General features: G+C 59.5%; 2 protein-coding genes across 5 annotated transcripts in view; one reads left to right on the top strand and one right to left on the bottom strand.

Moving 5' to 3' along the window:
* SMAP2 (small ArfGAP2) overlaps positions 1 to 1394 on the top strand; it is a 17886-nt gene extending 16492 nt beyond the window's left edge. The window contains exon 10 of the mRNA XM_084497121.1: positions 262 to 1394. Within this exon, the coding sequence (XP_084353247.1) occupies positions 262 to 387 (126 nt within the window). The 3' untranslated portion in view covers positions 388 to 1394. The remainder of the gene's footprint in view (positions 1 to 261) is intronic.
* Positions 1115 to 22074, bottom strand: RIMS3 (regulating synaptic membrane exocytosis 3). Of its 4 annotated transcripts, XM_084497118.1 has the most exons (8): positions 21719 to 22074; positions 19613 to 20532; positions 12177 to 12432; positions 10917 to 11058; positions 10694 to 10806; positions 9584 to 9685; positions 9358 to 9497; positions 1115 to 9253 (listed from the first exon to the last, which is right to left on the bottom strand). In XM_084497118.1, the coding sequence occupies exons 2-8, from the start codon at positions 20156 to 20158 to the stop codon at positions 9041 to 9043; spliced, it is 1512 nt and encodes a 503-aa protein (XP_084353244.1). In that variant the 5' UTR covers positions 20159 to 20532; positions 21719 to 22074; the 3' UTR covers positions 1115 to 9040. The 4 variants fall into 4 exon arrangements, with proteins under 4 accessions (XP_084353244.1, XP_084353245.1, XP_084353243.1 ...); XM_084497119.1 differs by lacking the exon at positions 21719 to 22074 and having other exon boundaries at positions 19045 to 20980; XM_084497117.1 differs by lacking the exon at positions 21719 to 22074 and having other exon boundaries at positions 19613 to 20980.

Below are 22074 nucleotides of genomic sequence, written 5' to 3'. Positions count from 1 at the left end.
TTCTATAATAAGATGAAAGGTGTGTGAGTGGAGTTTGCTTTTGTAAGTCTAACTTGGGGTTGACTGTAGAGGACTTTAACCTTTAGGATATCCTTAAATGAAGCTTTATTGCCTTGTCTGAGTCTGTTCACTGTAACTTTTTACGAGGATTCGCTTAAGACTAATGTGTTGGGGAGGAAGAGTTTTACTGTAGCTGACTGCCGTGGGCTGGCACGTTTTCCCTGGCATAGCCCTGACTTTCTTCTCTTCTCCCCTCTGCAGATGACCCAGCAGATGGCTGGGATGAACTTCTATGGAGCTAATGGTATGATGGGCTATGGACAGTCGATGGGTGGAGGAGGTGCCCAGGGAAGCAATCAGTCCCTCAGCACTCAGATGTGGAAATGATCCCGTGCGTTGTGACCATTTTTGCCTTCTGTTCTGTTCTTCAAAACTGCTCCATGAGACATTCAGGGTTTTTCTTTCTGGCTGGCTGCCCAGCCCGAACCTCTTTCCATAACTGAGACCCATCTCTGCCTTTTCACTGTCAGACACGGTGAAACCTCAGTGACCAGAACATGAGCTCCCCTGTATTTAGCACAGTCAATGCACACTTCTGGGGTGGACCCCCCTCCTTGCACAAACCTCCACTAATGCTTCTGGGTAGCACTTAATGTCCTGGGGTCTTAGCAGAGGTGTGACTGAGGAACGTGGGAAATCTGTACTTATAATAATACTGCCTGTAATTTCAGGCCTTTTAAGAACCACTTAAACTCTAGTATTAGTAGGGGTTTTGGTTAGCAGAGGGGTGGAAACCCTGTTTGGTGCTGAGGAACTGGATTTTAACCCAAGCCCGGGGCAAGCAAGCCTTGCTACCTCTTCCCTCGAGCAGCGTTCTCTGGAGCTGAGGCCTTGCTGTGCTTGGCTCGCCAACCCTCATTGGAACCAAAGTCATTTTGAAGACCCCTCTCCCTCCCCCCATGAGCAAGCAGGATTCTCGCACAGTGTGGGGGCAAGCTGTTTGGAATGTGAAACTTGCACTTCAGAGTGGCTTTTCTGTCTAATCTGTGGTATCGATGTATTTAACTTTTAACGAACTAACTGAGAGTTAACTTATCAAGGGCTGAGAGCCCGCTGCAAGTTTTCTTACACTTTTAAAATGACTATGACATCCTAATTTATACTTTTTTCATATATTTTTTTTTTTGTTCCTGTGTAACCCCGGTACCCCTTCCCAGCTAGCTTTAGACATTTTAATCTAGGCATAAAAAGTGGGTGGGTCAGATTTCTTTCCTCATCTTCAGTAGAACACAACTGCTTAAACTCATCAGCGTGAGCAAGAAGTCAGACTTCTGCGGTCTCCTCTCTCCTGTGTATATGTAAATTCCCAAATAAAATATTGCAGTGAAACCTCAGCTGACTTGTCTTGTTTTTCAAACAGCCCGACAGATTGTGCTGAATGCTGCTCTCCCTGGTGCGAGTTGTTCACTTCAGGTGTCGGATGGAAGGCTCCCAGTCCCAAATCGGACGAGCTCCATCTGCTTTGTAGCAGGGCTGCGTCCCAAATGTCAGGCAAGAACGGTGTTTGCCTGAAAGCTGAGGCTGCCTGCAAAGAACCAGGCTCAGCAGGGGCGAAATCAGGTCAGTTGACAGCTTTATATACAACAGAAACCTGCAGCGCAGGGGTGCGGGTGGATGCAGCATTCCTGCAGCTGGGAGGAATGGGAGAACTGCAGCTCCACGCTGATGTTCAATAAAAGCTGACCGAGGTCTATTCAAAAGGTACACTGTAAGCTTTCAGAAAGAGGGTTGGGGGGATTTTGGGTCACACAAAGACAGGAAGGCCAGTTTTCCTAGGGCTGTGGGTGCCTGTGTGCAGCTGCAGGAGAGAGTTTGAATTGTGTGAGCTTTGAGCTGATGTTACTCCACTTGCATATTAATTATGGTGCCTATTAATTATGGTATTTCTTTCCTCCAGCAAAAACTGTTCTTTTCAGGTGGGAATGAAGTCTGATCCCTCAGAAAAGAGGGTTTCATCCTTTAACATCTCTGTTTTGGGGGAGAGGGTTGGCTCTAAGCTACACAGGGTTTGCGGCTGGACGCTTTGTGAAGCTCAACTCAAGGCCAGAAGTTGTTTTCAAGCTGGCTTTAATCATCTTCACTTGCTGCCCCAGTACTGTACATGCAGGTACAAGCCAATGAAAATGTGAATACTTCAGTTTGTTCCTCCTTGGGAAAACTGGCTAAGAATATTTTACAAAATAGCGTGCACCCTCACAGCCATCAGTCCTGCTGCATATAAACCACAAAAATACAAGAGTTTTACATTAAGAAAGACCACGCACATATAAAACATTACATAACACAAGTATAAAATTGCCATTTGCTTTTTTTTTTTTTTGTTTTAAATCTATAACCATTCTCAAGTATCCATCACAAGCCCATCCCCTTGTCTGGAATACGGAACCGGGGCGTAGAGAAGCCCCTGGTTCACCCCTCGGTGGCATTTATTTCAAGGTGGAGTTGTTAAACTTATGAATCTGTCATCAAAGCAAAGTTTACTACAAAATGGAGTGGATTAGTGAAGGCAGCCAGATCTGTTCACTAATGCAATTACATCCTGACTTCCAAAAGTGAAAAGCTACCCAGGGTGAGTACTGTGAGTTCTGCACCTACCTCTCCTTTGCCTCTTAGGTCCCGGTACGGAGACCCGCGGCTGCCGCGCAGAGGGGGAGATGTCTGCTACCTGCTCTGTCTGAGGTTGGAAGCTAAGCTCGTAGTAGCAATTAACCCGTGGCTAATGGTGTTCTGACAGCTCTCCAGTCTGATCCATCTCTCTTGGTTTGGGTAATTCTTCCCAATGCAGTTTGTTGGGTACTTGAGGAGTGAAAAATGGGAAGTAGCGTAGGTTTGTGTAGGTGTATGGTTGGATGCACCCTGGTCAGGATGCTCCTCTTAGCCTTTTGAAGCAAGCTACCTGGAGAGAAAAGGCTCTGGTTAGCAGTGGCTGGCTGAGAAGTCTCGGGTGCATCTCATTGCCTCGTACCTTTAATGACCTTTAACGATCTTGGACCCTTCTGTGTGAATTCTTTGTTGGTGCACCTTGCTAACTGCTCTGCTGTCCTACTTTGTATGGGGCCAACAAAGTTAGAAAGGCGTAGGCTGTGTGTAAGAGGTTTAAGGTACAGGCAAAATCCTTCACGTCTTGTAGTTTGGAAATAGAAATTGAATTTTTCTCAGAGAATGAACGCTTCAGTTCAGGTGCTTCTAAAAACTTGGTGCTTTTTGTGTGCTTAAGTGGGTTTGGTTTTGTTTGTTTTTTTTTCCTGTTGCTGCTAGTGATCAGATTCAAGGATAAACTGCAGTTCAACCTTGGAGCTGCTACTTTAATTTGTTATTAAGCTGGATGTATACGCTTGTTTTTATATTTGAGGTATAAACTTCTGAGATCAATGACAGATTCTTGAGTCCTGGACAAACTTCTAAACGGCCCAGGTGCTTGCTCATTTAAATTTTGAGGTGGGGAATAGGACAACATGATGGGGAAGATTTAGTTCTAACTGCACGAAAAGATCAAGCCCTTTAAGAAAACAAGGCCACCAACTTCAAAGTGCTAACGTTCACCAGGCATCCGCTGCCAGGGGCCCTGGCCACTTGCTTCGAGGAGGGGAGCGCTGCTGCCCCCAGACCCGACAGCAGGCACAGCTTCGTGGCTCTCACTGCATGTATCAGGGCAAAGATCCCTTTTTTTTTTTGGCCAGCACCAGGTTCCAGCAGCTCTACAGATGGCAATCGCTATGCAATGCCTTTCTTCACCCTTTTTTGTCTGCTCCTGAGGCTTTTTCTCCAGGAAAAAGCCTCCAGAGGGAGGTGAGGACGCTGTCCTCAGCTCCTTGCATCTGAGCTGCTCACCTCGTTGCTGGCCCTTTTTTGGGGAGGTGCAGGACTGGAATGCCCTTGTGTCAGGCTAAGGAGTAGCCTTTGGGCGCTGTTTATCCACCTGCTTTTTAACAGGAGAGACGACGAGGTGCCTGCTGCCCTGCCACACCATCCCTCCCTCCAGAGAAGCGCCCTGGCTCCTGGCCCCGCTGCCCTCCAGCTCAGCCGTCAGTAGTGCAAGTGCTCAACGAAGCAGGGGCCGGAGCCAGCATGGGAGCAGGTGGTAAAAGCACACCCAAAACAATTGCTCTTCATTGCACAATTACAACAACAAAAAAAAATAACCTGAATGTGATAGAGTGCACTAAGCTCTGGTTCTTAAAGAGGGAAAAGGAGGAGAAAAGAAAAAAAAAGGAGAAAAGAATCAAATGAGGTATACCGATAATCAGCGCTCCAGCCAGGCTGTGCCCGGGGCAGACGATCGGGGGTTTAACAGTGTGGCGGTTATTCAGACAGCGAGACAAACACTTAGGCCCTTTACTGTACATTTTCTGCCTTTTTAAAAACCTAAATCCTCAGGAAATATGGACGAGCTCAGCTAAGGTGACCGCCTAGGCGGGGCGTTATCACAGCCGCTCCCTCCGTCTGTTCTGCGTAACCCCTCGGTTCCAGAAGGTGCTCCTTGCAGATGGTTCGTTTTCCACAGGCAGCCGTTTCTGCAGCCTTTTTAGCTCCTGAACACCTCTCGCACCTCTAACCACCAGCCCGTGGGGGTGCTCCCCATGCCTGTGAACACGGTGTAGGAGGAAGACTTCCAGTTGAAACAGCTCCGCTAAAGGAACAGTGGAAGGGGCCGTCATGCCTTTGGCACGTCATGGGATGCGAACCTTGCTTTTGTAGAAGGTAATTTTAGAAATCTGTTTAGAGGCATGAAAACCTAAAGGAAAGCAGAGCGAGCTCTTAATATAATATCTGTTTCCAGCCCTGATGCAAAACACTTTCAGGCTTCGGACTCGGGCACCGAGAAGCACGGTGCCTGAGCGCTGTTCCTTGACCTTTAAAGTGCAGTTATTTTCCAAATCAGTAACCAAACGCACACACTGAAGGGAGTTTACAGATGTGCATCGTCCAAGCGTTTCACATCAATCTGGGAAGGAGTGTCTGAGTCTCAACTGGAAGAAAATAGGTGGGCTCTTTTCCCCTTAAATCATCACCAGGGCTGTTTTATAACGGGCCTTGGAGCAGTAAAGCCCCTTACATCGCACGCTGCTGCTAGGGATTTCCAAGCCAACTGAAACAAGCACAGGTTTTTAAGCACGTTAACCTCACGCACACAAATACGAGACTCGGAGCGAAGCGTGGTGCTGCCGAGAGCAGTCTCGTAAGGAGCTGAGCAGGAATAATTCCCTATCAGCAGGGGCAGCCCTGGCCCTGCTCCTGCAGGAGTTTCTGGCCTCCTGCTTGCAGCCCAGTGCTAGGCTTTAACTGCTTCTGCAGGAAAGGTTTTAAGGGGTGGGAAAGGTGGCCGTGGAGGGGATGCTTCCCACCACCTCTGTTGCTTTGTGGCATTTTCCAAAGCCACCTGATGGGGTTGGTTACTGCGGGTAAGCTCACTGGTTCTGTATCTCACTGGGTTTCGGGACAGCTCTGTGCCCAAGCATCCTTTCAACGTGCTGTGGAGCTGATGAAACAGGAGCTAATTTCTGACTGTGCCCAAAAGCCTGGCCCGGTGCCCTAGGAAATGTTCAGGCGCTCAATTTTGGCAAATGAAGCCCATCCCTGGCTGGTTGAAAATCCAGAGACAGCTTAGGCATGAAATCCCGTGGTGTTTTCTGTGCTTTGCTGCATGGCTGCAACTGACTTGAGAGGATATAGGGGTTGTTTAAGCATCGGTTCAAGGCTATTTTGGCAAAATCCACCCTTGTTACTGAACTAGGGCGCCTTGATTCCGACACCAGGGTAAGCTGCCCCATCAGCTGTGCTATAGAAAGATCATCTGTGTCTCAGGTGGGTGCTGCTGCGAGTGCTGGGTGTAAAACAGCCTGCAAAGCTCGCTTGGTTTGACATTAATAACTTTTTTTTTTTTCTAGGGGAAAATATCTGCAAAGTAGAACGGCCTGAATTTCCTTTCTGGGTGGAGGAAGGAGATGGAACAATCTAAAGCACGATGCCTGGTTAGTGCAGCCACCTCTTGCCAATCGGATAGCACACCAAAAATGCCCTCTGCAAGGAAACGTTCCCCCAGAAAAAACCTGAGTCCTCGTGGTTTTCCTGGTGCCTCGTGTAGAAAGCAGCGGGGTAACTTGGCTGTTCTGCTCTCGTTTGAGGGGGGGGATGCACGGCTCATGCAGGCAGAAATGAGAAGGAGCTGACGCTGCAATGTAAACGTGGGTAAACACTTGGGTTGCTTCCCCCTCTGTCGTTTCTCCATGCCAGCGTGAGGTGGTCGTGACCCAGAGGCTTCCCCAAAAAGCGAGCACCAGCTCCCTGCGGGGACCGGGCACGCGGTGCTGAGAGCGAAGTTAAGGTTTTGATGGGTTTCGGTGTCTGGTGGTAATGGCAAGTGCTTGAAGTGGCTGGCACGGTGGCTGCACCTCGAGGAATCGCCCCCACGAGCCCCTTGCCTTGCAGCAGACAGGAATCCATCCCCAAGGGAGAATCGGGGAGCGGTTTGTTCTGATCCTGGCTGTGCCGTTATCCTCCAAGGCGTTATCAATTCCTTAGTGATAAAAAGGAAGCCAAAATATTTGGGTTTTCCATGCTCCCTGGAGCACCCGGCCGTGCCTTTCAGGCGCTCCGTCTGGGTGCTGGGTTCTCCGAGTGCCGGCCGTGGTTGGTTTTTGGGGCTGGCGCAGAACCAGGGGAGCTTTTGCTGGACCTCAGCACCCGCTGGGGGTGCGCACCCACTGGCTCTGTGCTCCCTCAGCTGCTTTTCTGGATCTCAGCAGCAGCACTGTGCTGCCTGGGGGTAGAAATAGGGCTCCAAAACTCACTGGAGAACCACAGAGCTGGGGATGCATCCGAACTGGCAAGCAGAAAACCCCCGCAGAGCTTTGCCCATGCTGCTGTCCCCATTCCCTGTGCTTGTGGTTAGTGTCCCACTGCTGAGAGGCGGGCTCCTCCTTCTTTTCTTCTGCTAAAATTGAGCTGGTAAAGCAAAAAGAGTTAGTTCCAAGGAGGAAGGCCTCCTTTAAACCCCTTGTTTATGCCTGCTCCAGCGAGCCGGGCATCGAGCTTGCCCCCTCAAACCGCAGGAGCCCCTGGCTTGTGCCACGTCCCCGTGCCAGGCGAGGGCTCAGTGCTTGACCGGGGGGGCCCTGGGGTCTCGAAGCATCCCTTTGCCACCCCCAGCCTGCCCTCAGAGGCGTGCAGCAGTTGTGGTTTGGTAAAGATCTGAGATACATGACAGCAGCTGGAGTTCCTTGACATGACGATGCTGGAAGCGGGGTGTGGGGTTTCGCTGCCCCCCCCCGGGTCTGTTTTGTGAGGGGACAGCTTCGATGCAACAGTCTTTTCCTTCGGGTTTGGTTTTGTTCCTTCGTGGCAACGGGTTCGAGCTGGTTCGTCCTTCCCAGCATCGCCGGGAGAACTGCAGGTTGTTCTTGTTGTGCTCTGTGCAGTGTGAAATCCTCTGCTTTGCCAACAAATCGTTGTTAAAAATAAAAAAATAAAAAAAAATCCCAACTGTGCTGTTGGTTGGTTTGTGTTAAAGACTGAAGGCCAGAGCCATCTGGGCAGTAGAAATTCCCCATTAACCTTTTGTCCTCTTCCAGTCTCAAGACTGCTCGTGTTTTGGTGTGTTGTGGTTTGCTGCTCTTTTCCCTCTCTTTTGGAACCTGACCCTTCAGGACAGTCATTGTGTGAAGTGTATCTTACGAAGAAACCAGAGTTTCTAGTGGTGTCTCCCCTGAGTAGTTTCAGCAAATTTCATTAGGCACCTTCAAAAAAAGCTTCCGTAATTCTCGGTTTTGCTACAAGAACTGGTCCCTCGGGGGAACCAAAATGCTGCTTTAAAAACAAACAAACAAAACATACAAAGAAAAAACAAAAAAACAAAACAAAGAAAAAAAAACGACACTCATCCTGAAAATGAACTCAAAGCATCGAGTCCTTTTGTTCGTAACCTCTCAGTCCCCCTAATTCCAGATCAGCAGAAGACGCCGTTGAGATGTTCCCCTGTAGCGTGCCCAGGAGCCGGGACCCCCCGGCACCCCCCTGGAGGTGTGAGGAGGAGGAGGGCGGCGGAGGAGGAAGGCAGGGGCTGGAAGGCAGCGGCTCAGCCAGCATCACCCCGTCCCTGCTTCCTCGGGGCTCCCGCACCCACCTCGGGCAGCTCAGAGTCGATGTTTTGGGGCTCGCCGTGGCCACGCGGGACGGCGGCGAGCGGTGAAACACGAGGACAAGCCCAGCCCGTGCTTGGTGGGGTGGCGCGCGCCCTTGTCCGTGCTCTGTCCCTTTGGCAATGTCACTGTCACAGGCTGAACGCTACCAAAATTTAAAAAAAAATAATAAAAATAAAAATGGTCACCGGAACGGCTTGCTCAGCGTCGCAGGGTTTGTGTCAGAAAACGAACAAACGGGCAGTGTCTGGCAGATGTATCCGTCAGCGCCGAGTCTCAGATATTGCAGTGAGTGTGTTGTTAGCACGTGGCAAGCTACATAATCGAAGATGCTACATTCCTTGAAGAAAAAAAACAAAAAACAGTAGTGCTGAGTTGGATTTTTTTTTTTTCTGAGTTTCTTTCCTTGAAAAGCTCCCTTTTCCTCGGAGGCAAGGAAAATGAAATTGGAGGAGAAGAAGTCGAGGCGTCATGCTACTTCTTGCAGTGGCGCTGGATGAGCGGGACCGGGCTGCTGTGGCCGAGAGGAGCACGGCATGGTGCCCATCCTCCCCGGGGGGCTATGGGGGGGCTGCGGCTCCCCCCCCAAGGGCCTTTGCTGCCCCCCACCTCGATGCCCACGGCCCCCGCTCCCTGCGCGCTGGGGCGCTCGCTCGGGGAGGAGCGTGCCGAGAGCAGGTTTGCTTCGGGAAGGAGATTTAAGAAACCAAAAACCAAAAAAAAAAAAAAAAGGAAAAAAAACAACAAAAAAAAAGAGGATGGGATATTTACAGCCATCCACTGACAGTTTTGGTAGGTCAGGACGTCTCCTTCCCCGCCTGGCCTCTGGCTCCGAGCTGCCGCTACGGGCAGGAGGGGCTGGTGGAGCTCTCCAGGGACGACTGGGAGAGGCGGCGCGCCAGGGGCCCGATGCTGGAGTCGGCCAGCGAGGAGGTGGGGAAGAGTTTGTACCAGCCCGTCACCACGCTGGAGAGGTCGAGCTCCTCCAAGACGATCTGCGCCATCCCCATGAAGCACTTGTGGTCCATGCGCCCGTAGTCACCCCACACGATCACCTGCGGGGCAGAGATGGCGTTAGCGGGGCCGCCCTTAGGGTCCGGGGTCGGGATGGGGACGCCGGGTGCGTGCGCCCTGCCCGGAGGCTGCCCCAGGACATCACCTGCAGGACTTTGCCCTGGGGGCTCTCCTCGAAGAGCAGGGCCTGCTGGAAGGACGGGTCGCAGGTCTTCTTCACCGCCTTGGTCTTCTTCTTGGCCAGGCAGACGCCGTTCTCCAGCAGGTAAACCTTCACGTAGGTGGCTGCGGTGGGAAGGGGGGAGAAGCGCTGGCTCGGAGCCCCCCCGGCACGGCGCTGGCACCGTCCCCGTCCCTCCCCAGCCACCTACCAGGGATGGATTTGGAGCCCAGCTTCGGGGTGAGGCCCCTGGCCTGGATCACCTCCACCTCCAGCTGCCCACTGCGGTCGGCCATGCCCACGTGGACGTCGCCTGGCCGGGGGAAGGGACGCGCTCAGCACCCTCCCCGTGCCCATCTCCCACGGGGACAAGCTGCAGCCCGGGGCTGGGACGGTCCCTGCTGCCTGTCCCCAGCCGTGGGGGGCAGTGCTGGTGCCCCCCAAATCCTCAGCAGCGCCCTGAGCATCCCCCCGACAGGATTTGAAGAAGGACAAAGCCAAAGAGCTGGGTGTGAGTGGCTAAAAGGGACCGGGGACGGCCACCTCCTGCCCAATTCCTCGTTGGGGCAGGGGCACGGAGCTGCTGCCCGGGGGTCTCACCAGGGTCCTGCCCTGCAGCAGCACGAGGAGGGAACACGAAGGGGCACCCGTGAGCTGGCCGTGGTGGCGGTGCTGCTCTCCCACTTACGCTGTCCTGCTCGTACGTACGCGTCTCCCGCGGCCGCCGCGTCCCCGGCGCTCGCTGCCTTGTGGCCCCAGGGAGAGGGGGGACGGGGAAGGGGCGTGCTGATGTCCCAGCGGGGTTTAATGGCAAGGAGACGAACCTGGATGTTCTCAAAACACACTCAGCATTTCAACAGCAGGTCAGGCTCGGCCCGGGGCTGCACGAGGAGCCGGGGAGGGGAAGGAGGTGATGGCGCAGGGCTCCGGTGTGCTATGGTCACTGCCGGGCATCACGGTGACCCCCTGGGGACAGCCCAAAGGGGTCCAACTGCCCCCTTCCCTTCCCCCCTGCCCCACCAGGAATGGGGCAGGGGGCTGGTGGGACCGGGTCATGGAACTGCAGGGTCCCCCCGTCCCCAGGCAGGACACGGGGCAGGCACCTGGGGGTGCCCTGGGAGCAGTGGGGGTGCTGGCACTGGCCAGAAACAGCAGCAGGACGGGGGTGGCTGCAAGCCATGCACGGCCCCAGCACGTTCCTAGCAGCGAGGGGAGCTGCCAGGAGGGATCCCGGGGCTGGTGCACGTGTGGCACCCTCAGCATCCCCTTGCCCCAGCCCCGGGTGCAGCACAGACCCCCCCCAAATCCCCCCAGCACTCACCCATCGGGGGGGTGGCCAGCGTCTGCCGCCCCACCAGCTGCCCCGGCCCCAGCCCGTCGAGGAAGTCACTGAACTGGCTCTCGGCGCCCAGCCGCGTGGTGGGGAAGATGAACCTGTGTGGGACGGAGCAGAGCGCTGCCACGGAGCCCCACCGTGTGCAGGGCACGCGCCCCAAAGGCCACAAGGTCCCCTCGCCACCCCAGGCCGTGTGCCCGGTCCTTACGTGCCGTCGGAGCTGTTGCTGTTGGTGCTGCCGTCGGTGGACTCGCGGCTGCCTTGCCGGGTGACCCTGGTCCTCATCTCCACCGCGATGCCGGTCTCGGTGCTCCGCCGGATGTTGCTGCGCAGCTTTTTGGGGCCTCCCTCTGCAAGCAGAGATGTGGGGTGAGCACGGGGAGCCAGCGATGGTGGCAGGAGCGTGGCCTGAGCAGCCCCCGGGCACCACCAGCAAGCACCAGTCCCACAGCATGGCCAGCACGGGGGGGTCAGGTTTCACTTCTGCTCATTTAGGGCTGCCCCACAGGAGCTCTGCACACTCGGGTGCAGAGCGGGGCGGAGATTTGGGCACCTCTCGTGCAGCGTTTGCCCGTGGATGTGTTCAGCCAAGCGCTGCCGCGATGCTCCCCGGCGCTGCCAAAAGCTGCCGGGCACTGGGCCAGCCCCGGCCCAATTCCAGCACCCAGCCCCAGGACGAGGGGAGCGCTGAGCTCCCACCCCGACCCCAACACCGGTCCCTGCTCTGGTGTTCCTCCAGCTGTGGGACCGGCGCAGCCCCCCTGGTCCCCTCCCTGGTGCCACAAGGCTGGTCCCCAAAACCCCTGAGTGCCTGCAGTGGAGTGGGCAGGACGCTGTGGTCACTGCTGTCGGTTTTTATATCAATCCAACTGTCTCGGGTCTTTTAAGGTGATGGGGGAAGGCTGGGGGCAGTGGCCAAGGACTGGCAAATGCTACTTAAGCACAAAGGCTGGCACGGGGCTTGTTTCTGGAGCTGTGCTCGGAGAGGGATTGAGCTCTGCTGGCTGGGGAGGTGCAGCCCTGCTGGCCCCAGGTGGGCTCCTGCTGGCCACTGGCACGCCTGGCTGGGCTTCTGGGGCTGATTCCAGCCCTCCCGTAACACCTCGGGTGTGCAGGGCCAGAGGGCTCCCAATTACCTCCTCTCCTGAATCACGAAATGCCAACGTGAGCCAGAACAGAAAGTGGTAACCAGAGGAAAAGCCTGCACCAAAACGTGCCTTTTGCTTCCCCTGCCTGTTGAAAATTTAAGCATTTCCCACGCCCAGAGCACCTGACGAGTCCTTTCTGTGACTTACCCCCTCCCTGCCAGCCCACCCTGAGCTCCAGCTCAGGTCTCCAAACCCCCTCAGCACCTGGGGGAGCACGGCTGAGCCGGGAGGCATTCACGACGGGCTTTTTTTTGGGGGTATTTTCACCAGAAACGTTACAAATCCCGGGGCAGCGGGGCGCACACCCCCCCCCAGCTCACCGCTCTGGTTGAGCTGCAGCGTGCTCTTGCTCCACTGCGCCAGCCCCACGATGGCCACCATCTTAGCACCCAGGCTGGAGCGGCGCTTCTTGCTGGCCATGATGCTGACGGAGTCGGCGCTGCCCCGGGCGCTTTTCTCCAGGCTGTACATCTCGCCGCTGATGCTGGAGCTGCGGACGACATTCCTGGCGGCGGAGGAGCCGGCGTCCCCGTTGAACATGGTCGGACGCTGCCTCAGCTCGCCGGCTGGGATCAGCTGCAAGGAAAGGGGGATAAAAAGGGGAGAGAGAGGGGGGTGGGGGGGTTGAAAGCAGGGGGTGGCATCGCCAGGAACGTCGCCGTGCCCCCCCTGCGGAAGCCCCAGCTGGGAGGAAAGGAGCCCTCCGAGGCGTTTCCACGAGGGAATTCAGGTGCTGGGGCTGTTTGTCCCCACCCCAGCCCTGCACCCCCTGATGGCCAGGGCCAAAAGGGTGCCCTAGGGTTCGGCGATGGCCCCATCCACCCCTCCTGGGGGTGCCCAGGGGAAAAAGCACCCGGTCAAGCCCCCCCCCCGCCCCCCACCACCACCTCCTTCACCAAAAGGCAGCTGCAGCATCGCTGCGTGCTGCTCCGCCCCGAGATGGCTGCCTGCCACGGGGCCGGCCCCAAAAACCACACCGGGGGGCTGCCGGCACCCACAAAAAGCCCTGGCAGCAAGGGGGGGGTGCCTGGGGAGCCCCCCCACAGCCACACCGGGGTGTCACCGGCTGCAGAGGCTGCGGGGAGGCTGCCCCCACCCCGAACCAGCCCTCACCTCCTTTTCCTTTCCCTTCCCTTCCTTCCCCATGAATATTTAAGCTCTTTTGGGACGGGAGCATCCATCTTCCAGGGCGAGGGGAATTATTAACCGCGGGCCAAGCGGAGCCACTTGACGGTAAGGCGCGAAGGCAGCGCCTGGGGAAAGATTTCTCTTTCGGGACAGCACGAGTGGGGAGGCTGAGCTGGGGCTGGGCACGGGGCTGCCCCCGTATCAGCCACGCGGCTCCCGGCATCGCCTGAACCCGGGGAGTTACGGGTTTTGGAGGGGGAAAGTGCAGGGTTAGTCCCTGCGCCCTGCCTCAGTTTCCCCACCTGCCCGGGGCTGAGACAAAACCCCAAAGGGCTTGGCCAGGCCTTTCCCCGCAGGTCTGTGGGGGAGCAGAGCCACGGCACAACGGGGCCATGGAGTAATGGGGCCGTGGAGTAACGGGGCCACGCTGCTCCACGGCCAGGAGGGCACCGAGGGCTCCTGAGGCCGTTTTTCCCCCCAGCACCCAGCTCTGGTGGCAGCAAACGAGCTGATGAGAGCACCACGCTAACGAGACCGCTGCCAGCACAGCCCCCGGGAGGAAAACCCACTGCGAACGGAGAGGAAGGCGCGCTCCTCAGCCCGCGGGAAGGATTTGCTTAAAATCCTGCCCTAAAATTTCCCCCCGATCTGCTTAGGGCTCCTGCGGGGAGTGGGGCCGTGGGGTGAGCGGCTCTTGGTGCTGAGATGAGCTTGGCTGGAGCCCGGAGCACCCCGGAGCCAGCAGCCACCACCGAGCCAGCCCCAGCACCCCAAAAGCATCCCCCAGCACCCCAAAAGCATCCCCCAGTGTCCCCAGAGCATCCCCGGCTGCAGGAGGCTCCCCTTCTCCCACCCTCCATGCTTCATTCCTTCTGTCCACACTCCAGCAGCAGCTCAGCCCCGTGCAAGCCCCTTCCCCACGCCGCACAGAGCCCCCAGCCCCAAGCTGGGGGGGGGGGCAGAGCCCGCAGCCCCCCCTCCAGCCCCTTACCGCCGGCCTCGCGCCACGCCACCACCGCCGGCAGCGCCCCAGAGGCCGAGCCCCATCCTCCCCGCGGGCTGGGCTCAACGCCGAGCCCCCCAGGGATGACACAAGGGGCTGGGGGGGTCCGGGGGGAGATGTCACAACCCCAAAATCCCCCCCCCCGAAACCCGCAGCTCGCCGGAGCCGATGCGCAACGCGCAGGAGAAGCGCGATGGCCGGGAGCGCGGCTCCCCTCCCGCATCTCCATCACCAACACAGCCCCCCCCTAAAAAAAAAAAAACCAACCCCACCCTACAGGCACGGGAAAACAGCGGCCCCCTTACCGCCCGGTGCAGGTGGGGGCACCCCGCTGTGTGTCTGTGTCCCCCCCTCCCCGGCCCCGCTGCGGACGGAGGGTGCCAGCCCGGTGAAATCCTGCAAGGTTTGTGGCGGCGGGGCTGTGCCCGCGCTGCTTCAGCATCTCCATGGTTACCCAGCTGACCCAGTTCTCCCAGCCCCGAGCCCAGTACGAGCCCAGTATGAGCCCAGTATCAGCCCAGTACCGCGGGCATCGCCACACCAAGAGGGTGGGGGGGTGCAGGGGGTGCCCCACAGCCCCTATGGGGTCCCCACTGGATGATGCTGGAAGTGGGAAAAGGGGGAGCGGGGATAAGGGGTCACGGGTATTTGGGGTGGCCACCCAGCCCTGTACAGGGGGGACCCCAACCACCCCGTTAGGTGATTAACAATAACGGCACTAATTGCAAGAAGGGAGCGTTGACAGAAAAAAGGGGGATGTTGACAAAGGCTGGGGGGGGGGGAGGAGCCGGGTGGTGCCCCCCGCAAAGGTGAGGAAGGGTCCCTGATGGGGGCGGAGGAGGTAAAGGAGCACCTGGTAAGGTGCCCGATTTGTTGGGAAGGGCACAGAGGGGGCTTGGGGCCTCTATGGGGTGTCCCCAGGGGGTGTCCCCAATAATGGGGGGCTCCCCGTGAGGCACGGCACCCCACAGGGAACAGGAACCCCAAAATTCAAGGAGGGGGCCGCGTGCACCCCACTGGCGGGATGAGTGGAGCTTAGAGGAAAGAGTCCTCCCCCAGAGGCAAGGTTTGATCCCAAACAAAGCTTTTTTCCCTTTTTTTTTCCCTGCTTCTCCTTAAAACCGAGTTCAAGCTCAGTCCTGCACGTGCCAAACTCAAGGGGCTGCCCGGGGGGGGGGCACCGGGACCATTTGGGGAGCCCAGGAAAGGGCCCAGCTGCTGCGGGACCGAGGCTGGGTGAGGATGAGGATGAAGACGAGGATGAGGATGAGGAGCTCCTGCTGGGGATGATGCCCCGGGGGTCCTGGGGGGCTGAGGGAGGTCCTGGGGGAGAGGAGCAGCCCCTCCCCGGGTGGGGTGAGCACCTCGGGGTGCCCCCCAGACTGGGCTCTGCTCCCCCAGCTCAGGGACACCCCCAGGAGGGGTGGATGGGGGCACAGCACCCTCACGCCCCCACTTTGTAGGGTTGGGAGCGGGGGGGGGCACCCCATTACCCCCAGGCTGAGCCCCCCGGAGATGCCAGGACCCCGGGGACGGTGCCCTGCCCGTGCTGTCCCTGTCCCCGTGTGACGTTGGGGGGGTGAAATCAGCTCTGTGCCGAATCCCACCGTTACCCAGGGCAACAGCAGGGATCAAAAAGGGCTGTGGGGGGGGGGCAGCCAGGGGGGAGCCACCCCACAGACCCCCAACGCTGCGGGTCCCTCGGCGCTGACCCCAAATCCTCACCCTTTAGGGGTGCTGCCGCTTATGGGGTCCCCATCCCCGGCTATGAGTGGGGGGGGGGGGGGCAGGAGCACGTTTCGCACGTTTCTCCCCATGGGTGGGGTCTCCCATGGGTGCTGATGGGTCTGGGAGGAGCGGGGGGGCACAAAGTGTGGGGCTGGGGGCTATGGGGTGGGCAGCCCCTCCCTGCCTGCCCGGTGCGGGGCTCCGCAATGCAGCTCGCGCGGCGAATCCCATCAATATTTCATGGAGCTGCTTCCTCCAGGGGCAGGGCTGCGAGCAGGCAGCTCTGGCTGCTGCTGCTGCCCCCCCCCAAGCAGCTCCTTCCCCCCCCCCCTCCCCTTTTTTTCCCCCTCCCGCCCCGTTAGCAGACAGCGCTGAGCCTTTTGGGGCTGCGCCTTTCGGGGCCGCGAGGACCCCTGGGGTCCGAACCCAAATTCGGAGTTTTTTGGGATGGTTTTTTTTGTTCCCGCTCGCAGCAGAGGCGCCAGATCCAACAGTTGGGCCCCCCCCGAGCAGCCCCACAGATCCAAGACGAGTGCCCCAAACCCACCGGGGGCGGGGGGGTCCAGGAGTTTGGCTGCCCCCCACTGCCCCCCCTCCAGCTCCGTGTCCAGCAGTGAGCGTGGCCCCATGGCAGTTTCTTTTTTAAGGTGAAAACAACAAAAAAAAAAGGGCTCAGCTCACCCTAACGAGCCTCACAGGAGCCTTCCTCCACCACCCTGCGGCTGAATTTGGGGTATTTTGGGGGGACGAGGGGCACGGGGGGGCTCCTGGGCACCTGCTGCGACCCCCCCGTGGTTGGGCACAGAACACCCGAAGTGCCTCGAAATGGATGCGAGGGGATGGTGCCGTGCAGCCCAGGCCCTAAAAAGCAGTAGGATCGGTGTTTTCACACCCTGGAGCCCGTGGGAATCAAGGGGCAGCAAGGGATGGGGTTTTGGGGGGGCTGCGGGGGTCCCCCCCCCAGCTTGGGGGGCGTGAGGATGGCCGAGACACCGCGGTTCATCCCCTAAATGCATCAAAAAGGCTCCGAGGAGGGCCTGGAGAAAAGGGAGGGGGAGCCCTGAGTTTGGGGGAGACCTGAGGGGGGAGCAGGGAGCGGTGCGGGGGCACCGTGGGCACGTGGGGGTGGGCACTGACCCCGTTGGCCCCCCCCAAAATGCAGCGAGGCCCCCCCAGAAACGCCGCATCCTGGAGGTGCACCGGGAGAGGGCCGGGACGGGGCCCCTCGTGCCGTGCTCGGTGACCCCACGGGACCCCCGCAGAGTGGGGGTCACCCCTTGGGACCCCCCCCACATCCCCGGGGCCACCCACGGGGGGGTCTCCAGATCCACCGAGCGGGACGGACAGACGGATGGACGGACGGACGGACGGACGGATGGAGCACAACCAAGAGGTGAGAGGCGAGCGCCGGCGTCCCATGGGGCTTGGGATCGGGACGGGGCCACAAGGGGATGCCCTGAGCCCCCCCCCCCCAGGATGGACGGACGGACAGACGGACGGACGGACCCCCCACCTCGCCCGGTCCCTACCCCCGTGTCCCCCCCGGCGGGGCCCAGGCGTGCACGGGACGGGGTTGACGTCAACGGGCTTTCAGCGGGGATGATGGATGGCACGGGAAAGCGCTCCCGGTCCCGAGCCGCTGCTTGGGAATCGCCCCCCCTACAACACCCCAAAAGCCCTGGGGGGGGTGTGTGTGGGGTGGGGGGTCCCGGTGCACGACCCCCGGTGCCCCCCCGGTGCTGGCAGCACACCCGCAGCCCCGCTCTTTGGGCACGGGGATGCTTTTAGGGTGCCCCCTGTCCCCGTTTGGGGCAGGGGGCTGCAAACCGGGGGGGTGGGGGGACCGGGGGCACCTCCCGGGGCTGCCCCTAAGGGTTGGGCCCCCCCTCCCCGTGTGCCCCCCACCTCGCCGTGCCCCCCCCCGAGGCTCCCGGGGCTCCCGTCCCGTTCCTCCCGGGCACGACGGCATCCCCCGGGTCGCCGCCGTGGGGGGATGCGGGGCTGCAGGTGCGGCCCCATTGACCCCAAAAGGAACCGGGACGCCCCCGGTGCGCCCCCCCCTCCCCGACCCCTCCCCGCTGCCGCCGCGGGCACTCACCGCCACCGCCGCCGCTGCCGCCGCCCGTGCCCGCTCCTCCCCTCGGCCCCGGCGGGCTGCTGGGAGCGGCGGGCGGGGGAGCCCCGGGCTCGGCCCCGATGGTTTAGGGCCGGGGGAGCCCCCCGGGAGATGCCCCCCGTCCCGTTAGGGTTTCCCCTTCCCACCCCCCCCCCCCCAGAGATGAGCCTCGGAGCCGTCGGTGGGAGCCGGGAGCTGCCCCCCCCCCCCGCTGCCGTCCAGCCCTGCGGCAGCCCGATCCTAAAAGCCACCAGTGGGATCCTAAAGCCACCAGCTGGACCCCAAAAGCCCCCAACGGGACCCTAAAGCCATCAGCTGGACCCTAAAAGCCCCCAACAGGATCCTAAAGCCATCAGCTGGACCCTAAAAGTCCCCAACGGGACCCTACAGCTGTCAGCTGAACCCCAAGAACCATCAGCTGGACCCCAAATGTCCCCAATGGGACCCTACAGCCATCAGCCAGACCCTATGAGCCCCCAGCATGACCCTACAAGCATCAGCCAGACCTCAAGAGCCCCCAGCGGGACCCTACAGCCGTCAGCTGGACCCTAGGAGCCCCCAACAGGATCCTACAGCCCCCAACGGAACCCTAAAACCATCAGCCAGACCTCAAGAGCCCCCAGCTGGACCCTACAGCCAACAACCAGAGCCCCCTGGAGCTGCCGGCTGGACCCCAAGAGCCCCCACCCAGAGCCTGAGCCCATCGGTTGGCCCCCAGGAGCTGCCCCTTCCCCATCACCCCGATCCCAAGAACCACCCCAAGACCTCAGGAGCCACCGGCTGCACCTTGCTTTGGGATCCCCAGACCCCAAAACCCCCAGCTGGACCCCAGAGCCACCGGCCAGGCCCTGCTCCCCCCAGCTGGACCCCCGGGAGCTGCCCTCGGGTCCTGCTCCCCCCCGAGGAGCCTCCAGCCGGACCCGGAGCTGCCACCCCATGGGTGCTGCTCCCCCAAAACCCCCCAAATCCGATCCCAACCCCACAAGCTGCCCGCTGGGACGTCCCCACTCGCCGTCGGTGCCCCCAACCCACAGACAGGGGCTGTGGTGGCAGTGCCACGAGGCTGTGAGGCCGTGAGGGGGCCACGGGGCTTTGCTTTGTGCCCGAACACGGCTCTTTTGGGGGAACGGGGACACCGCCACGTGTCCCCAAAAGGAGACTGAAAATCTGAGGGCAGAGGCGGCCCCGGTGCCCGCGCTGCCCTTGGACTCACCTTGGCGCCTCGCTGTCCTCACGGCAAATTCCTCCCCTGCTCTGGCTGCGCCCCGCGGCTGGCATGGCAGCCACGTGCCACCAGGGAAGCCTCCTTCGCCCGCTTTAACTCTGTCCCTCCCCAAAATAACGCCACGCTCGGCCTTCCCCGGGCTCCCCACCTCACCCTGCGGGGTCACGGGGCTGTGGCAGGCACCAAATCCCCGTCCCTCGTGGGCAAAACCCCTACAAACGTCCCCGTGCCGGGCGCAGGGGGTGATTTGGGATTTGGAGGGTGGAAGGGTGCAACGGGCGAGTGTGGGTACGGGGAGGATGGGGGAGAAAAGCCCCTCGGGGTGCTGGATGGAACGTGGGGACGCGGCGGGTCCCGGTGCCGTGCGGGGAGAGCCGGGCGAGGAGCAGGAATAGCTGAAAGAACTAAATATGGAAACGTGGCTAAAACAGAGCCGGGGTAGGGAGCCGGTTTCCTAACAGAATTCAAAGCGTATAAACAAACGCGGGGAGGGAGAGAGGTTGTCTGGAAGGGGGGCCTTTATGAGTAATATTTAGAAAAAACCAGCTGAAAATACCTCCGCAGGAAAGGCCAGTCCATCAAACGAGGCTGCAGCGTGCTGGGGCCGGCGGCGCTTCTGGGAACGGATCCTTTCCGGGGAAGAGATAGCGACAGCACGTGCCTGGCTGGTGGAAAGCTGCTCCCGTCTCCCTCCTGCAGCTGGTTGGTGTGGTTTTTTTTTCTTGCCTGCCACGTTTCGGTGATAAAGCACGATGAATAAAATATCAGGCACCGCGGCGTGGTCGCTACGAAGCTCCCTCGCCGCCCCTCTGGGTTTTTTTCTCCTCCTGGCAGGTCGCCCCGGGCCCCTCAGCCAGCTGCCACCAAGGCCTCGGCTTGGGGCATCCTCGCCACTTCCTCCTTTAGGTTTTGGGGTGGTTTTGGGGAAAAGGGGGCTGTTTAAAGCCATTTTTCCTGTGGAGGTGGTGCAGGAGGATTCACGGGGCTCGGCTTTGCGGTGCTTGGAGGAACTGAGCTGGATCCCAGCTCCCTGCAGAGCCAGGTCAGGGCCGGGCTGGGCGGCTCGGCTCCTTTGCAGCTCGTCAGGTTTTACAGATTTCATAACTCCAGGTTGGGTTTTATTTATTTTGTGAATGAATTCTGCAAAAACCCGCGAAATGTGGCTGGGCAGGTGCCTGCTCTGTACCCCTGGCAGCAGCGTGTCCCGTTAGCTGCTCTGCTCCGGGCTGCACGGCGTGCTCAGGTGGGGAAAAAAGGTGCTGGGGGCACTGAGGGAACTCGGGATTTGAGCTTCCCCAGCTGCCGTGACTCACGGTCCTTGTGTTGGGGGTGGCAGCGGGTCCCTCCCCTCTCCTGGTGTCCCCAGGAGAGCAGCAGCCGAGCAGCTCCGTCCTGTTGCTCAATCTGGTGGTTTTCCTTTCAACGCCCCAGGTTGCTGCAGGTCCTCCAAAAGATGCGTGGCCGAGGGCAGGGCGACTGAAACGTAATTAAACGAAATCTGATTAGATAGCAAACGTTATCTATTGGACAAGATCTGGCCCTAAAAAGCTGCCTTCCAGCCCGATTTACAAGGCAGGGTGTCCGTGTCCAGGCATAATTTACATCCAGATTTTAATTTTCTGCTCTTTTCTTTGCTGGGGGGTGGCTGCCCCGGAGCAGCAGCTGGTTTGGGGTGCCTCGAGGCCTGCTGTGTGGGGTGGGACGGCAGAGGGCTGCCTGGGGAAGGGCCGGGCTGCAGCCCCTGCTCTCAGCTTTATGATTTTTCCCATTTCTGAGGTGTCAAAAGGGTCAAAAACCCTTCCAAAACCTGCCCGGGGGGTGTGCTACAGCTCCTCTGGGTCCTGCTGGCGCAGGAAGAATTGGCTGAGCAGGTAGCAGATGGCGCTAAGTGTGAAATCAGCAAACCACAAAAAAAAAAATAAAATAAAAAATTATGCAAGCACCAATAAAACCGAGAGCAGAAAAAAGCTTTTTTTTTTTTTTTTTTGGCTGCTCCGCGTTTCGGGCGGGCTGACACAGGGAGCTCTGTGTCTGCAGATGGCTGCACGCCTCGGGGAAGCCGGGGCTGCTCCGCACAACGCGGGCATTGCTGCCCCGAGAGAGCAGGTGGGGGGAGGAAACGGGGGCAGCACGGCCCCACAAAACATCAGGGGGAGCCACAAAACATCAGGGGAACCCACAAAAAGTCAGGGGGGAAAAGGGGTGGGTGGGGAGGAACCCCGCAGAAGGCACAGCTGGCTGGTTGGGCAGCTGCGCCTGGCAGCAGAGCCAGCGGCAGTTCTGGCTAATTGATTTATAAATGAGTCATTGCGACGAGGGGAGCGCCGCAGCCAAAGGAGATTTCGCCGAGAACTCGTGAGAACGGGGAGGGGAAGAAAAACAAGCCGGTGGCAAGCGCGGTATTTCCCTTGGCTGCTGCGCCTCGCCAGCGCCCTGAGATCATGAAGTCGCAGGATTTTCACTAAAACTGCAGGAATTCGCTGCAAAACGTCTCCCTCTTCAGCGTCAGCCCGCGGGGCAGCCTGGCTTTGAAACCAGCACGTGTGGCCGCAGGGATCTGTCCCGATTCCTGCAATTGGGGCAAATGAGCAACGGATCCCGGGGTCCTGCCCGTGTGGGGGGCAGGCGGGAGGGCCCCGGTGTGTGGGGCGAGCTGCTGTACCGGAGCCCGGTTGTGGTACCCCCCTGAAGGTGCTGGAGCCGCACAGGACGGGGCCCAGGCACGCGACTGGGTTATCTCTGTCGCGATACACCCGTCGCGACTCGGCGTGGAGCCGTTCCCTCACAGGGAAGCCGCCGCCGCCCCTCAGCCACCTCACAGCGGCGGCCCCCTCAGGGCCCGGGGGCACCGGGGCAGCGCGCTGCCGTCACGGGGGGAACCGGGGGCAGCCCGGGGATAACGGGGGGCTACCGAGGAGCCCCCACAGGGCCCGGCGGGGCCTCCCCGGGCCTCACGGGACGGGGCCTGAGGGGACCGAGCGCGGCCTAGGCCCGGTGCAGGCCCAACCGCCGCCGCCT

The sequence above is a fragment of the Aythya ferina genome, assembly GCF_964211825.1.
Source record: "Aythya ferina genome assembly, chromosome: 24".
In the NCBI taxonomy this organism is placed as follows: domain Eukaryota; kingdom Metazoa; phylum Chordata; class Aves; order Anseriformes; family Anatidae; genus Aythya; species Aythya ferina.
This window is presented reverse-complemented; position numbering and strand designations above follow the sequence as displayed.

Bases quoted from the DNA above. Each gene is read 5' to 3' on its own strand.
- RIMS3 (XM_084497118.1), bottom strand. From the start codon at position 20,158: ATGAAATCTGTAAAACCTGACGAGCTGCAAAGGAGCCGAGCCGCCCAG. The intron at 10,807-10,916 runs GTAAGGACCGGG...CGTCCCACACAG, and splicing joins AGCAACAGCTCCGACGGCAC to GTTCATCTTCCCCACCACGC. The intron at 9,686-10,693 runs GTGAGTGCTGGG...TCCCCCGGCCAG, and splicing joins GCTGGCCACCCCCCCGATGG to GCGACGTCCACGTGGGCATG.